Source organism: Xenopus laevis, chromosome 6S, assembly GCF_017654675.1.
Source record: "Xenopus laevis strain J_2021 chromosome 6S, Xenopus_laevis_v10.1, whole genome shotgun sequence".
Classification (NCBI taxonomy): Eukaryota; Metazoa; Chordata; class Amphibia; order Anura; family Pipidae; genus Xenopus; species Xenopus laevis.
In genome coordinates, this window is record NC_054382.1 from 110,927,972 (window position 1) to 110,941,095 (window position 13,124).

At 37.8% G+C, this 13,124-nt stretch overlaps 1 protein-coding gene across 1 annotated transcript; it reads left to right on the forward strand.

Moving 5' to 3' along the window:
* The first annotated feature begins 711 nt into the window (after positions 1-711).
* On the forward strand, positions 712-10,790 carry slc7a13.S (solute carrier family 7 (anionic amino acid transporter), member 13 S homeolog). The gene is given in 5 exon segments (NM_001089793.1): positions 712-1,483; positions 4,486-4,617; positions 7,649-8,013; positions 10,044-10,491; positions 10,521-10,790. Coding segments are annotated over 4 exon segments (1,245 nt in total). The 5' UTR covers positions 712-981; the 3' UTR covers positions 10,290-10,491; positions 10,521-10,790.
* Positions 10,791-13,124: the final 2,334 nt, after the last annotated feature.

Here is a 13,124-nt window from a genome sequence, read left to right on the forward strand (position 1 = left end):
TTTTTACAAAATGCTTTACACATCATCATAAATAGGCCCTAAAGGTATACAAGTAGGTTTCAGGAATATTGGTATGTATGTGTGTTGGTTGTGGGTCAGGTTACAGTTAACAATATAAACTCCTTATACTACTTTTTACCCTTCCCTTTGATGAGGTCACTGGTATATGTTGACATCACCTCCAGTTGTATGGTGGCCAGGAGGTCAGTTTGCAGATAAATCGGTTGGGATCCAAGTCACAATGAGGGTCTGAGTGAATATAAATATGAATTAGGGGTCTAATCAATTTGATAGGTGTAGGGCTCTAAACTTGTTGACCAATAAATCAGTTGTGATTTAGATCTCATAAAGGGTCCAAGGAGGTAAATATGTTGGTTTGGGGTTTACTTGATTATACCTGCACAGGGCTCTTATCTGTTCAATTCAAAGTTCAATTCATCAAACCCTCACCCTGTTTACATTAAAATAAATTGAAAACTAAGAACTACAACACTGGTATAAGCCCTTTATCCTAAAATGACCCTGATACATCCCACCTGGAAAAACAAACTTCTGTTGGGACAGTTATACACTAAAAAAAGAATACACAAGAATTAACTAGCCAGTTAGTGAGGATAAATATAAAAAAAAACACAGTTTATTTAAGGTTTACCACATGATTCAGTGTATAATGCTTAAATTGCAACACTAGACATTAGAAACTTCAAGACTTGAAATCCAAGGTGAAATTAGGTCTGTCTATCCAATTTGTTCTAATTGAGAACAAAACCTGCCATGCAAGAAAGAGAAGCTGCCGCAGATCATGCAGATAAGCATGTTTCATTAAAGAGAAACTTGGGTATTTTTGATTGCACCTGCTTTCTTGTGGGAAGTATTGTGGGTGCTGGAATTTTTGTCTCTCCCACAGGCGTATTAGAATATGCTCAGCTTAACGTTGGTGTGACCTTATGCATTTGGGCTGCTGGTGGGGTCTTATCGATGATGTGCTCCCTCTGTTACGCTGAACTTGGTTCTGCATTACCTTATGCTGGTGGTGAATATTATCATGTAAAACGAGGACTTGGATCTTTACCTGCCTTCATTTTCATCTGGACATTAATATTGTTCATATTACCTGCGTCCAATGCCGCTCGAGCGCTGACATTTGCCGAATACGCCACTCAGCCATTCTACTCTGGATGCCCCACACCCGAGCTGCTTAAGAAAATAGTGGCACTTGCAGTTCTTTGGGTGTTGGGAATTATAAATATCAAGAGTGCAAAGATGACCACTTGGGTCCAGAATGTTTTTACTGTGCTGAAAATGTTGGCCTTGATCCTTATTGTATTTTGTGGCCTCAGAGAACTTGGAGGAAGAAAAGAGATTCCAGGACACTTAAAGAATGTGTTTAGTTCTCCTGATCCAAATGCAGCTCAAATAGCAGAGTCTTTCTTCCAGAGTCTATATGCATATGGAGGTTGGAGCAGCTTAAATTACATTGCTGGTATGTATGTTTTATTTCTAAATCCCCTCTCTGTTCTCTAAACTGCCATATTAAACACGACCTTGTAAAGCTCTGATTCTGTGCAGGTATGGGACCTGTTATCCAGAATGCTCGGGACCTGGGGTTTTCCGGATAATGGATCTTTCTGTAATTTGTCTAATAGTAAATAAATCATGTAAACGTTAAATAAACCCAATAGGCTGATTCTGCTTCCAATAAGTATTAATTTTATCTTAGTTTTGATCAAGTACAAGACACTTTATTATTATTACAGAGAAAAAGGAAAAATTTTTTAGAAATTTGGATTATTTCATTATAATGGAGTCCATGGGAGGCAGCCTTTCCGTAATTCAGAATCTGGATCATGGGTTTCCAGATAAAAGATCCCATACCTGAATGCTTTAGAATCCTGGATGTTTTGTAAGGCTTTAGAATCCCTTCCAAAAAGCAAGACATAGCAGTCAAACCAATAGGAAAATAGGGAGCACCATATTCCACAATACTTATATATAAAATAAAAGTGTAAGTGCTTATAGCTGGCAGCCCCTCTAGCTACATTGAGATGATAACAAAAAAAGGGAAAGTTGTGTTCACCACTAAATTTCAAGCCACTAGGCAGGTGTGCAATGAGGCTGTGATCACAAAATTCACACAAAGGGGGGAAAGTAACTAAAATAGCAAGCGTTGTTTAAAATGGCGTTTTTGTGAATGTTTTGCGCTGGTCTGAATGGTAAGTTGTTCGCTGGTGAATATAACATCGCTCATTATCAATAAGCAAGTGTCTCATTGGTGGAGCACCCCTGACTAAAAGGAATCAGGTACAACAGAAGCTGCAAATAGATACAAACAATATACAGGTATGGTATCTATTATCCAGAAACCCTTTATCCAGAAAGCTCTGAATTACCGAATGCTCGCATCCCATATACTCCATTTTATCCAAATAATCCAATTTTTTAAAAATGATTTCCTTTTTCTCTGTAATAATAGAACAGTAACTTGTACTTGATCCCAACTAAGATTTAATTAATCCTTATTGGAAGCAAAACCAGCCTATTGGGTTTATTTTATGTTTACATGATTTTCTAGTAGACTTAAGGTATGAAGATCCCAATTACGGAAAGATCCATTATGCAGAAAACCTCAGGTCCCAAGCATTCTAGATAACAGGACCCATACCTGTATAACATTCCACAAAAAAACATTAATCAATGAAACACCATTGTCAAAGCAATGGTAACCCTTTCCATAAGTGATAGAAGACACAAAAGCTCCTCGGTTCCACTAAGATATGCTTCTTTGGTCTACTGGACAAGCGCATGAAACATACTATTTGCCGACATGGATGTCCAATAGGGATGCACCGAATCCACTATTTTGGATTCGGCCGAACCCCCGAATCCTTCACGAAGGATTCGGCCGAATACCGAACCAAATCCTAATTTGCATATTCAAATTAGGGGTTGGAAGGAAAACCATTTTTTACTTCCTTGTTTTGGGACAAAAAGTCACGCGATTTCCCTCTCCACCCCTAATTTGCATATGTAAATTTGGATTCACATTCGGTTTGGCCGGACAGAAAGATTCGGCCGAATCCGAATCCTGCTGTAAAAGGCCGAATCCTGGATTCGGTGGATCCCTAATGGCCAAACAAGGCAACATCTGACACAGGCTGATGGCTCAGATTAACTGTATCATGAGCCAGTGTATGGGAACCTTTATTGAACTTGCTCTTACAACTGCAAATCAGTATCTAGACAGAAAGCATTTTCAGAAAGCAGGTTGAATAATTAACAGCAAATGAACCGCAGTAATATAAATTATAGTTATCTTTTAACTAGAAATTCCAAAATTAGCACAGAAATACAATGGGGGTCATTTTCAGGTGTAGGGTTTTTATTAATTGTTAAGTCTATAAGTCCTCAGGGATTGTGTTAGCTAGGCTGGGTCCTTCTTTACAGATGGGAGGGGGAAGTAGCTCCCTTAGGTTATAAAAAGGGATTCCGACATGTGAACTGCCTCTTTCTAGTGCACCCACAAGCTGGAGGAAGTGGGGAGTTGCTGTTAGGGCCTGAGGTGGACTTCAGTATAGGAGAAGCAAGTGTCAGGTTAGAATATTTTATAGGTCACTTAATGAGTGACAGGTAGAATCAGGAAAGTTAATGAGCAGCTAAGGCTCCAAAGAGGCGATGAGTAAGGTTTGGTTCCCTGCGGCACCTCTGCTGCCTTTATAGGGACCGGGCAGTTAGGTTTAAGATTAGCTAGATCCTGAAGTAATACACCTCTGTAGGCTTTGCCTAATGATAGAGAGTTGGTGACCAGGAGGCAGGCTGTATTACCCAAAGTATGTTGGTGAATGGAAAGGATGACTTGTGAGTACTGTGCATGTTATTGACCTGCTCACTTGAACTAATTTGTTGCTATAACAACTGAGCACACACCCTGGAAATTTAAGTGATTTGCATTCTGAGAATTTTGGAAAGTTCAGTAAATTGTTCCACTGTTCTGAAGGAGTTGCTTACCTTCCAAACACTTTTTTCAGTTCAGTTGTTTTCAGATTGCTTTTGATCTTTTATTTCTTACTGTTTTCCAAAAGATTGAAAAATGAAACTTTACACTTCACTATTAGAAAAGTTAGGAAGGTTTTATATAGACTTAAAAGGTTGAACTTGATGGACTTTTCAACCCAACTTACTATGTTACTTTGGTGCCTACTAGCAAAGGTGACACAAAGACTTTGGAGCCAAATAATTAAAATGCATAATTTTTTTTCAACGTTTTAAGAAAATTGTGACCAAAAAATGTGATCTTAAATCTTTTCAAATGTGACTTTTCTCTAATTTTTTTCACAAATTTGTAAGACTGAATGGGAAGCCTCCCCAAGAATTAAATGCACCCACTATACTGCTGTGTGAAAATGTAGAGGACACATTAGAAACAACAAAAAGTAAAAGTGTTATACATTATTCACTGACTTTTCTTTTCTTTATCTTTTTTTTTAGAGGACATTAAAAACCCAAGAAAGAACATTCCGCTCTGTACAATAACAGCCGTGTCTGCAGTGATTGTCTTTTATTTGCTGGTAAACATCTCATACCTCACAGTACTGACACCAAAAGAAATAGTTTCTTCAGGTAGGTCGAATATGTTCTTTTTAGGGATCAAACTGCCATTGTTGTAACAATATAACATTCCCTCCAGCTGGATTTTTACTAACAATTATATTTATTATTATGCTAATTTATTATTGTATTCATTCATAAAAACATGCAAGCTGTTATGCTTTTTACCTATAAATTATATTTATTGTGCTGATTTGTTATATCTCGAATTAGTTTATTTTATTATAGGAGAGTTAGGTTACATTTGGAGGTGCGATCACACATGAAAAAAGCGTAGCTTGACACATCTATTTTATTTTTATTTATAAATGATTTTCGGTATTATTCTGTATGCATTTATTCTATTCCATAAAAAAATCCAGTTTTTAGTATATATTTATTTTCTTATGATAATAAAGATAAAGGGGGTTAGCTCCACTGGCTCAGGCAACCACAATGTTCAATAAACCTGATTGGTCACTCTCAGAGCCAATCGCCAGTGAGTATATGTTATATGAGTATGTGAGTGGTGATGGGGTGATGTATACTTGGTCATGACTACTTGGTTGCAACTGAGTGTGGGCATTGACTGAATGGATTGCTTGAGTATGGTGGACTAGGATTGCTGAGGCTGCCTGCCAGGATTAGCTCAGATTCAAACCCTAGTTTGCATGGTGATAGGTCACTGTACATTTCTCTTGAGCCCCTGGAGTATTTTTTAGCATGCTTTTGATAATCTTCTCTCTACAGCCTCTATTGTTTCCATCTCTTCATTTAGACTAGATATTTGTGGTCCCTTAATAAAAGGCCTTTATAAACCTGCCTCATACCTTTGAAGCTCCTGATACCCTGCTTTTTCTTCTTGACTGAGTCCCTGTCTGATTTTTTGTTGCTCCGAATTTCCCTGTTCTAACCTCAGACCTGTTATTTCAACACTGTCTCTGCATGCTGCCTGCCCCAACCCTTGGGTATTTATACTGGTCTCCTACTTGCCTGCCCTGACCTCTTGCCTGTTTATCACATTCAGACCTCTGTTTGAATTAATTTTTCATGAATTGTTTCTACCCTCTACCTTGTCAACAGACAGCATATGGCCCCATTTACCAGTGTTACCCAGTATATGGGCTTCCGCTTTAGGCAAATGAGCAAACCTGACTCTTTTTCTTTATAAACAAATACATTAAATTAATAATGAATGAAAAAATAATTGAATATATAATTAGTATAATTTAAAAACTGAATTGTTTTTTGTAGCCACGTTACAACATGTTGAAAGCATCTGCAGCACCATTGAGCTGCCCCCTATGTGTTTATTTGCACTGTTTGCTATAGCCTTCAGTAGACGTTTCTAGTGATGGGCGAATTCGCTTCGCCGAAAAATTCGCGAAATTCGCGCGAAATTCGCGAAACGGCGAAAAATTCGCGAAACGGCGCCGGCGTCTCGTTTTTGACGCCGGCGCCCGTTTTTCCGACGCCGGCGCCCGTTTTTGACGCTGGCGTCCGTTTTTTCGAAAAAAAAATGTTTTGACGCCGGCGAATTTTTGCCGCGAATTTTCGCGGGAGTTTCGCAAATTTATTCGCTGGCGGCGAATCGCGCAAATTCGCCGCGAATTTGCGCCTGGCGAATAAATTCGCCCATCACTAGACGTTTCATTACATTTAACAGTTTGTAGTATGTGCCAGAAAAGATTAGTAACTGGGTCTGAAAAACTTTTAGAAAATGTGTGCATGCTAAAAGTTATGAACATTCTTTAGAGGGCAACATCCAGTTCGACAGCACTGGACCACAGAATCAGAAAGTCAGTTACCAACAAGGTGATTGATTCTTTTCTTATGTAGGCTGCAGGTAGATTTATATGTTTAAAAGCTGATAAATGCTACTTTACCTGTATTGTGCCTCATTAAGCTTAGAAGAAACCAATAAGGTTTATGTGCGTTAACCATTATGAACAGTTTTTGAGGCAGTTCAGCTATTAACTGTGTATACTATACAAAGTTAATGGTTGATTTACATCAGGAGTTTGGAGTTGGTCCTTCAAGACATTTCTATAGCCACAAAAAATAATATAAATGCAAGTTATACACTAAATGGCAGTGTGTTGGGAGTTTCCTTAAATGAGAAGGATCTTGGGGTTTTTGTAGATAACATGTTGTCTAATTCTGGGCAGTGTCATTCTGTGGCTACTAAAATAAAGTTCTGTCTTGCATAAAAAAGGGCATTAACTCAAGGGATGAAAACATAATTATGCCTCTTTATAGGTCCCTGGTGAGGCCTCATCTGGAGTATGCAGTTCAGTTTTGGACTCCAGTCCTTAAGAGGGATATAAATGAGCTGGAGAGAGTGCAGAGACTAAGTGCAACTAAACTGGTTAGAGGGACGGAAGACTTAAATTATGAGGGTAGACTGTCAAGGCGCTTGCGAGGGGACATGATTACACTTTACAAGTACATTAGAGGACATTATAGACAAATAGCAGGGGACCTTTTTACCCATAAAGTGGATCACCGTACCAGAGGCCTCCCCTTTAGACTAGAAGAAAAGAACTTTCATTTGAAGCAACGTAGGGGGTTCTTCACAGTCAGGACAGTGAGGTTGTGGAATGCACTGCCGGGTGATGTTGTGATGGCTGATTCAGTTAATGCCTTTAAGAATGGCTTGGATGATTTTTTTTGGACAGACATAATATCAAAGGCTATTGTGATACTAAACTCTATAGTTAGTATAGATATGGGTATATATAATTTATGTGAAGGCATGGATGGGTGTGTGTATGGATGCTGGGTTTTCATTTGGAGGGGTTGAACTTGATGGACTTTGTCTTTTTTCAACCCAATTTAACTATGTAACTATGTAACTATGTAACTATGTAACTAAATGTGCACCTGCAACAACTTCTGTGTTTTAAAATAAACTACTCCGTGGACACAGTCTGTGATGCCTTCAATTGTGGCCCCTGGTCCAGTTCCAAAAGTAATTATAGTATGTAATAGTTTCCGTTAAGATGTATATTGCATAGTTTAGCATTCCTATTATGATTATCTATAATTGGTTATTTTATTTCAGCTGCTGTATCTGTTACCTGGGCTGTTCGAATTATTCCAGAGGTAGCCTGGATAATACCTGTCTCAGTCGCTATCTCAATATTCGGTTCTCTAAATGGTGATGTGTTTGTGCTTGGACGATTAAACTATGCTGGGAGCAAGGAGGGTCATTTACCTGCCCTGATATCAATGATTCATGTAAATCACTTGACTCTGGCTCCAGCTGCAGTCCTCTCAACCATTATTGCATCAGTATTCGTCATTCCATCAGATCTTCTGTCATTAACTAATTACTTTGGCTTTTCTTCTTGGCTTTTGATTGGACTAACTGTTACAAGTCTGATTGTTCTACGCTTCAGAGAACCAGACATTCCAAGACCATATAAGGTAAGATGCAATCCTAAGACATGCCAGAGACTTCAAGAGAGAAAAAAGATTAAAAACAAGTAGGGGGCAATAAAATGAATGTTACAATTCAGAGTTTTATGTATTCCGTAGATTTCTATAGACTTCCAAAGTTATTTGACTCACCAAAGGACCAATGACAATTATGAACAGATAAAACTATTTTTTTTAATCACTGTTAATGTTTCTGGTAAATAACCCACTTTTCAGGTAGATCCTTCTGCACTTCGGTAAACAATATTTTGTTTATTTCTGGATGATTGATGTGGCTGCACATAAGGAAGTATTACTGGTACCTTCAATGTGGGGTGCACACCATTTTGTTTTGTCTTAATATCTGGTTAATACACAAAAAAGATAAACTCATTTAGAGGTTCCCAAACACGCTTATATTTGCTTGACTTGTCCATTTGTTTGGTGGGTTAAATTAGGTTGATCCAATCGTTTGGCCAAGGTCCTCTACAGACCTGTCAAGATAAAGCCGCATCAGCTTCCCAATGTGACCCTTGCTCAGAAGGATTTTAACTCATATATTTCTCCTATCAGCAGACCATTCCATAGTATGGGCTCTGATATACAGCCTACTGTATATGATTCCAACTTGTTTATGAGTGACCAAAGCATCAGCAGCTGATATGTGGCAGCTAAAAAAAGAGTCAAGGTCACATCTAGGAACAAAGCTCAACACAATTCCAGGAACCACACATCTAATAATATTATAATATTCCTAAAATGCATTAGTTAATACAAACGCATTGTGTCAGGGCTGCTTGTACTCATCATTGGGAAGTGACCTAGACCAGTGCATTTGGCAAATCGAAAGGGTCAGATTTGCCAATCACTAATAATCATCATTTAGAATGCTCACATCAACATTAACATTGCCTTAGCTGTAAAGAACTGCTCAAATATGATGATTTTGAAGAGAAAGCCTACAGCTTGAAATGATTTACAGCAGTGATCCCCAACCAATGGCTTATGAGCAAAATGTTGCTCAACAAACCCTAGGATGTTCCCAGTGGCCTCCAAGCAGGTGCTTATTTTTAATTTCATGATTTAGAGGTAAGTTTTTGTTAAATAAAAATCAAGTTCTGCCAGAGCCACCTGTAGGCTGCCAATCTACTTGGGGCTATCAAAGCCCTTATTTGGCATCCCCAGGAATTGATTAATTATATCTTAGTTAGGATCAAGTACAAGGTAAAAAGAGGTTGGGACCCCCTGATTTACAGTATTTAAGTTAAATCTTAGGAATATACTAATAAAACATCACTGATTACTGCAAATCCATTTATGGCCCTAGCCAGTATTCAAGCATATATATATATATATATATATATATATATATATATATATATATATATATATATATATATATATATATATATATATATATATATATATATATATATATATAAATAACAACTTAAAGGGCATGTAAAGACAAAAAAATAAAATCCCATTTTTACTTTGTTTAATGAAAAAGAAACCTATCTCCAATATACTTTAATTGAAAAATGTGTACCGTTTTTATAAGAAACCTGACTGTATGCAGTGAAATTCTCCCTTCATTTACTGCTGTGGATAGGAATTGTCAGATGGTCCCTAACTGCTGAGCAGGGAAACAATCATACTTATGAACAGCAGGGAGAGTCCCCGCCTTACTTAACAGCCATGCAGAACTCAAGCAGCTTTGTTTATGACGATCCCTAAGCAGCCCAGACCACACTGAGCATGTGCACAGTCTTGGTCTTGCAAAGATGTTTACAAGAGTTTACAAAGTTACAAGATGGTGACCCCCTGTAGCCAACTTTGAAAGCATAAATTATTTGTTTGATTAGGCTTGTGGTGCAGTAAGTTCATGTTTATATTTAGTACACAAAATACAGCATTTCTAGCCTTATTCTATTTTAGACTTTACATGCCCTTTAACTTATGTTGCTTTACATACACATATATTGTATGCTTGTTTTGCATTATCAATTACACTGACCATTTTCTGTTTTCATTCACAGGTCTTTCTGCCAATCGCCTTTGGAGTTGTGTTAGTCGCCACATTTTTAGTTCTAGCACCAATAATACAATCACCCAAAGTGCAATATTTCTATGCCTTACTGTTTATGCTGAGCAGCATGATCATTTATTTCCCTTTTGTTTATTTTAAACTACGTATCCCATACTTCGATGCCATTACTTGCTACTTACAGCTGTTGCTGGAGGTGGCTCCCACAGATATATTTGAAGATCCCAAAAGCCAATAAATAGTAAAACAGGTGTGGGATCCCTTATTTTGAAACCAGTTAGCCACAAAGCTCCAAATTACAGAAAGGCCATCTCCCATAGTGGCCACTTCAAGCAAGTAATGCAAATTTTTAAAAATGATTTCCTTTTTTTCTGTTGTAATAAAACAGTAATGTGAATTTTATCTTAACTAAGGTGCATGAACCCATATTGGTAACGAAACAATCTTATTGTTTTGTATGTAATGTTTTCATGATTTTTCAGCAGACGTAAGGTATGGAGATCCAAATTATGGAAAACCCCAGGTCACAAGCATTTTAGACAATAGCTTTGCTTTTATTACAGAAAGATTGCACTGGCTCATTGGTTCAGTCATTTTAACACTTTGTTTTATTTGCTTAAAATATAAACATGTCTTTGCAAAAATACTGACAGTAAATATTCTGTTTCGTCAGCAAAAATATTTTGAATTAAAACTGTCTTCTTTGAATAAATAATGATATTTATAACACTGGAAAAAACCTTTTACTCAGTAGAGACGTTAAGTACAGTTTATTTGGTTTGACTAATACCTCCTATGGAATTGTTTCTTTAGGTGACAGGTTCCCTTAAAGTTGTTTTTAAACACAACGAATGAGGTGAAGTGGCCGTAACTAGCGAAAATTCGCCAGAAATCTCATCCTCAGGGACATCGCCAATTTACAGGCATAGACGACAATTCACTAGCGAAAGAGACCATCGCTAGCGCAGTTTCGCACCCTATATCCCGACAAATATTTCCTCAGGTGAACGATTGTTACTCCGCAAAATTAATAAAGTGCGAATTTTACAGAACGTTACCTCTTTTGCCAGAGTTTCCTTCACCAGCTTAGACCTGGCGAACTGATTAGATGAAGCTGCATCCTCCTCAATCTTCTGTCAGTGACATCATATCCTGTATGCTGAAAAGTCATATTTTTGAATTCCTGGCTTGGAGGCAAGTTGGTTGTAGAAATACCAGGTGCAGTGCCAAACAGAGCCTCAATGTAGGTTGACAATCCACATAGGGCTACCAAATGGCCAATCACAACACTTATTTGGCACCCCAAAAACATTTTTCATGCTTGTGTTGCTCCCCAACTCCTTTTACTTCTGAATGTTGCTCACAGGTTCAAAAGGTTGGGGAGCCCTGCATTAGAAGATCTCTTTTATCTTTATTTTGCCTCTTTGGACATCTTTAATAAAGACGTCCATACGACCCATATGTACCCGCCCTATTCAAATTGACCTAAACATAAGAGTACTAACGAAGTTTCGTTAGGGAGAAATGAACGCTAGCGAAAGATTGCTATGAAATCCTCGCGCTGACGAATTAATACTAGCGAAACCACCAGCGTTTGACTGCACAAATGCAACTTTACATTTTAGTGAATTAGCATAATGGTAGCGAATGGCAAAGTGGCATGAAGTGTGGCAGATCGTTCGTTGGCAAAAATTCACCCTTTAGTGAATTTGCCTCAATACATTTCAGCATGAGCAATTCTTAAGAAAACCCTGTGTAAATTTACTATTCACACAGGGTTTTGTGCCGTAAAAAAACATAGTAAGTCTTCGTCATTTTACCCGACTGGTCTTTTGAAATGAAGAAAAACTTTAGCCCTGCATTTTGCCTAAAATGAAGATTGCAGGGGACAAAACTTTGGCACAAAACTCTACATGATTAGTGACCTCACATGGGGGTTCTTTAAAGATTGCCCCCTAAAAGTAGCAGTTGACAGAATTTAAAATTCTAGGATTCACAGCTGAAGGTCATTGCTCCTGGTCCTTTACTCTTATATTAAAAACGGAAATGTCCTTTATTCCTGTTTTCCCGGAGGTTGACACATGGGGGGCAGATGTATCAAGGGTCGAATTTCAAGGGGTTAAATCCCTCGAAATTCGACTGGGGAATAGAATCAAATAGGGAATTCGCGCTGGTGAATAGTCGCGAATAGTCGCACGATCTAATATTCAATCGAAGGATTTTCATTCGATCGAATGATCGATCGAATACCTTTTTATTCGATCAAAAACTTAGTAAACAAGCCTATGGGACTTTCCCATAGGCTATTAAAGCAATTCAGTAGGTTTAATCTGGCAAAGTAGGCAGTCGAAGTATTTTTAAAAGAGACAGTACTTCGACTATTGAATGGGCGAATAGTCGCAGCGTTTTTTCGCTCAATCTATTCGAATCATTCTACTCAGGAGAATTTACGCAAATTCGATAGTCGAGGAACACAAATAACAAGTCGAAATTCGAGTTTTTTTCCCTCTATTCATTCACCCGAGCATGGTGAATGTGCCCCATAGGGGCATATTTAGCAAAGAGAGCATGCCACATATTGCTTGAGTGCATGTTATTCCAGCTAAAAACACTAATTAGATTAAATCAAGTAGAATTTTGAAAGTACTTTGCATGGTCCTTTTCGAAAACTTGAAGCAGACCTTTCACCCTAAAGGTTATGGCCACACAGGCTGTTGGCCCCGACTGTTGTCAATCTGCATATATGAAACAAATGTCCTATTCAACCTTACTTTCCTACAATCAGTTAAATAATACAGATCTGTGAAGGAGAACAACACTTGAGAATTATACATCTAGCTCAAACGGCTTCAATTTACTAAATTTGTCTCCTTGACCCAAAATTCCACGGTTAAGACTTCTTGTATCTGACTGTGTGCTAAAATTAAATAACTGTGGTTAGAGACAGAAGCATTTTTCATGGTAAATTAAATATGCAAAATCTTAACCTACAGGTCTAAGGATGTAAATGCATCAATTATATCTGTTAAATGTGAGGAAAGGTGAATTCATATTTTATTAGGTTTTTACATCT